Below are 4529 nucleotides of genomic sequence, written 5' to 3'. Positions count from 1 at the left end.
GCACGTTGTAAAATTGCAACACGTATTTTGAAACGGATGGAGTATCAGTTTTACAAAAATAAACTTGTCGTATAATTGTTCGATTTTAATATAATATTAATTATTAATTTTTCAATCATATGTACTCTAATCAAAATCATGTGCTTCGCTCTCACATCACTTTCCCGGTCTCATTTTATTTTATATAAAAAAAAAAAAAAAAAAAAAAAAACTACGTAATTTTAACATATAGTACTTTGAAAAACACAGTTTTATTATTATTTTTTTTAAAGAAAAAAAAATAGTTTTATCGAATGTGTCTATTTATGTATCAGTGTTATTAAAATACCCTTTTGTATCAGTGTTATATATAATTGTCTATTTTTTTTTAGGGGATAAGTGTCTATTTATATATTAATGATATTTGGTGTTGTATTGAGTCCGGTTTTTTGGTGTAGCAATTTTTTTGTTAGACTTTCCTTTTTTTTCTAAACTGCACTCTAGAATAGTAGTTTCCATTTCCAATCAGAGAATTAGTACAAAAAAGATATTTAGTGGTATTAATTAGTAATTTATTTAGAAAGAAGAATTAAAGTATCTAATTAGGAATAAAAGTATCTTATAATTTAACAAGTGACTTATACCTAGGAATACAAGTATCTAATAATTTTATTAAAAGAAACATAGAGAGAGTTACATTACATTTCACTTTACATATTTTAATAACTTAGTAAGAATTATTTTGTCCGTCCTCGTAAGTTTAACTTAGTTGATGAGTACATTATATATGTAGGGACCGAATTCGAGCTCCAAAATTCTACTTATTCATTTAAAAAAGTGAATTTTTTGTTACTATATTGCTTGACAAAAAAACTTTGTAAGAATTACTAAGTTACCAATGAGGGGGGCATTGGTTATATTTCGCTAAGAAGTAAGAATATATTTTATTTCTTTAGCTAGTAAAATCATTATTGTTGTTTGTCCGCTTAACTTAGCTGATATAATTATTAGATAATATATGCAGCGGTCGAGGTTCGAAGTCCGAATATCTCATTTACTCATCTTTAAAAATGAATTTTTAGCTACTTGAAAAAAGTCACTATTCATTTTTATTTATAAATTTTCTTAACTTGTACAAACAAGTGTGATGGTTATTGTGGGATCCATGGAGTAAAATTAAAGAGGGTTCATAAATGACCGATGGAGGAGAAAGAGAAGCAAAATACAAACACATGCAATTAATTAATGAATGAGTAAAAACATTGAATAGCAACATGAATGTGACATGAAACCAACCCCAATAAAAGTCCATACTAAATACTTCTATTATTAGATCTTTTATAGAGTTTGAACATAGGAAATTTACCAACAAGTAAAATGTCACACACTTGAGTCTTGCCACCAACTTGTCTATAGAAACGAGTCAAATTAAAAACAATTTCATATCAATATTTGACCAAGCACTCAACCAACAAAGACCTGTTTTTTAACAGAAAAACCAATAGCTTTTGATTGGTTTGAGAAGCATTCTAAAATTCACATTTCATAAACAAACTCAATTTGATCAACTAATCAACACTAAAAAAGTTGAATTATCAACGAAAATTAGAGACGAAAAAATATTTTAGACTCTAATATTGTCATCGTTTAGCACGACACAAAAATTAGAGACAAACTTTTTGTTTTTCATCACTAATTTTTATCGATAATTCAACTTTTTCTAATTATTAGAACATTGACGAATCAGAAGGCGAAGAATTAACTAAATTAAGAATGTTGTTCCAATAGTTCTTGTTATCTTCATTGAAATCACTTCCACCGCCGCTACCACTTCCATCACAAGTATTACATTCTCCACCGCTCTCCGGTGACAAGCTCAGGTCACCGGAGTTAGAATTATCAAGCAAGAGATTAGTGAAACCCTCCTCAGCAACATTGATCATTGTCATCTCATGTTGCAATGTAGAACTAAAAGCCATTGATGAATTCTCCATCAAATCTTTGAATTCTAACAAATGTGTTGAATCTTCATAACCTTTCCACTCTTTCTCACCTTCTTCTTTAATATTTAGTACTTGATTTGAAGATGATGACGAAGATTGCGACGGAAAAACAGAAGTATTACTTCCAAATTGATGTTGCAACTGCGAACGTAACTTTGATTCTCTAACCAATCTTGCTTCAGCTTCAAGTCTTGCACTCTCCCATTGAGCCTTGTGGCTAAGATTTGCAACATTCTTGGAATGATTTTCAGGCAAAAGGGTTTCATTTTTTGGCTTGTGTGTAACAGGATCAATTCCCATTTTGGTTAATCTTTTCTTAAGATGTGTGTTCCAATAGTTCTTGATTTCATTATCTGTTCTCTTGGGCAAACGTGTGGCTATTGATGACCACCTAAAGTATAGGACAAAAAAATGTTACAATAACGTACATACATTAAACGCATGCATGATTTTTTTTTTGCTAATAAAAAATTTAGGGTGAGGGAATGGTGCCCGAGTTTGTACTAGAGAAGACCTTAATAACATCTATGCATAAATTAAATTACTATATAGTCATTTTTTTATATATGTTTGTATAATTTCACTTCTTAATTTTATGTTTTTGTTTTTTATGAACTTCTTTTTATATATATTTGATCTAAATCGTGGTTCCGTCCAGGAAGAAAAATCAAATCGAACTGAACCGTTAGAATTGTTTAAAAATCCAAAAAATCATCCGAATCAAATATTTGGACCGTTCAAAAAATCAATACCCCTTATCGAAAGAATATAAACTGAATTGAATTAGTTCAGCTCAGTTCATGAATTGTCTATCACAATTCGGTTCTTTTTGGTTCGGTTTAACGGTTCATTTTGGTTTTTATAATAGTCTTATATGAATTGCAACTTTATTTTAACGGAAATTTATTAACCACCAAAAAGGAAGTCATATTTCATGAACCAATGATTATTTGGCTTGGTGAGAAAGAATGGAAAATTATTCTATCCTTTTGCATTTAAGGACCACCTTAATTAAATTGGGTGTCAGGGAGTAAATGTTGAACATGGCTGTGGGTACAATAAAGAATGTGTTGGAAATGTGGATTAGAATTTTCTGTTCAAGGAAATTGAAATGCCATGGCATTTAAGAGATTCTGAAAAACAATAGAGTTGTAAAAATTAAATAAATTATGGCTCTCAGTTGAAAAATTCCTCTAAGTTTTTGAGTGAGAAAACTAGTACTACTAAAATATCAAGGTGTAAAAAAGTAGCAAAAATCTTGATGGAATTTCGTTGAATCTCAATCTAGAGCATGATTTTAAATTGCGGTTGTGGTTACAATAGGTAGCAATTGTGATAGCCTTTGTGAACCTTTATTTTAATGAAAAATATGGAAAAATGTGGCTAAAATTGCGGTTGTGATACCATTGAGGAGACATCAAAATACTGTATACTGCAGTTGCAGATTGCAATTTAAAACCATAACCCTAATTGCAATTCCTTGCCACAATTTAGAAATATGGTAGATAGATAAAGTTTTATATAGATGTATATGCCAAACCTGTTGCCTAAAAATGCATGAAGTTGAATAATGGTTTGTTCTTCTTGCACACTAAACTTTCCCCTCTTAATATCCGGCCTTAGATAATTAGTCCATCTTAGTCTGCAGCTCTTGCCACACCTCTCAAGTCCTGCAAAAAAATAACCAATTTCTTACGATCTTTAACGGACTATGAAGCACGGTCGCTCCTTGAATAAGAAGTGTCACCGACACATATAATTACACTAAATTACGTGATTTTCTAAAATTATCAGCGGTGTCGGCGTGTCAGTATCTATATCCATGCTTCATAGTCTACAACCGACTTTACGGTGTAGCCCATCCATTTTGGAGGGAAGAACTATAAACATTTTCAACAATGTTACTTATATATATTATCAACATAATTAAGTGAAATTACCAGCTTTTGTAGGCAAAGAACGCCAGCTTCCATGACCATGTTCTTCAATGTATGATAAGAGCTTTTGATCTTCCTCAGATGTCCATGGCCCTTTCTTTAAACCAACCTTTTCACAACATGGTGATCTCCCCATTGGAAATGTTCTAATGAAAAACTATATAGTAAATTGTGTATATGGTTGAGAAGTTGGAGGAGAAACTTGGAAGAGAAAGAGAAAGAAAGGAGAATATATAAGTTGATCAAGTAGCTATGTACAAGAAATTAATGAGATGGGCAGAGAAGAATTTGTCAGCGGCATAAAAGGGATAAGAAATTAAATTGATACTCATCAATATAAATCATTATACGAGGAGAATAGTAAAACTTTAATTTAACTGCAGTATAGTACAGCACATTCACTACACTTTGCGCATTTTTTGCTGCATCATTTATTTGCAGTACATTCTACATTTATATGCATATAAATTGGGTGGTTTTTATGATAGACAAACTTACATAAACATTTTTTTTGGAAAGATATCTACTTTTTTTTTAAGGAAAGGAAAGATATCTACTTAACGGCGAGTAAATATATTTTTTTAAACAGGTAAAATGATAATATTATCAC

The 4529-nt window shown here is 30.7% G+C and overlaps 1 protein-coding gene across 1 annotated transcript; it reads right to left on the bottom strand.

The window, feature by feature from the left end:
- Positions 1–1286: 1286 nt before the first annotated feature.
- On the bottom strand, positions 1287–4227 carry LOC11415244 (transcription factor MYB16). Its single transcript, XM_003621222.3, has 3 exons — positions 3923–4227; positions 3523–3652; positions 1287–2373 (listed from the first exon to the last, which is right to left on the bottom strand). The coding sequence occupies exons 1-3, from the start codon at positions 4053–4055 to the stop codon at positions 1707–1709; spliced, it is 930 nt and encodes a 309-aa protein (XP_003621270.1). The 5' UTR covers positions 4056–4227; the 3' UTR covers positions 1287–1706.
- Between the last annotated feature and the right edge of the window lie 302 nt (positions 4228–4529).

Source organism: Medicago truncatula, chromosome 7 (genome assembly GCF_003473485.1).
Source record: "Medicago truncatula cultivar Jemalong A17 chromosome 7, MtrunA17r5.0-ANR, whole genome shotgun sequence".
Taxonomy (NCBI): Eukaryota; Viridiplantae; Streptophyta; class Magnoliopsida; order Fabales; family Fabaceae; genus Medicago; species Medicago truncatula.
The sequence above is the reverse complement of the archived record's forward strand: the minus strand, read 5'-3'. Positions and strand labels throughout refer to the sequence as shown.

Bases quoted from the DNA above. Each gene is read 5' to 3' on its own strand.
- LOC11415244 (XM_003621222.3), bottom strand. From the start codon at position 4,055: ATGGGGAGATCACCATGTTGTGAAAAGGTTGGTTTAAAGAAAGGGCCA. The intron at 3,653-3,922 runs GTAATTTCACTT...ATTTTTTTGCAG, and splicing joins TTCTTTGCCTACAAAAGCTG to GACTTGAGAGGTGTGGCAAG. The intron at 2,374-3,522 runs GTTTGGCATATA...CCTATACTTTAG, and splicing joins CATGCATTTTTAGGCAACAG to GTGGTCATCAATAGCCACAC.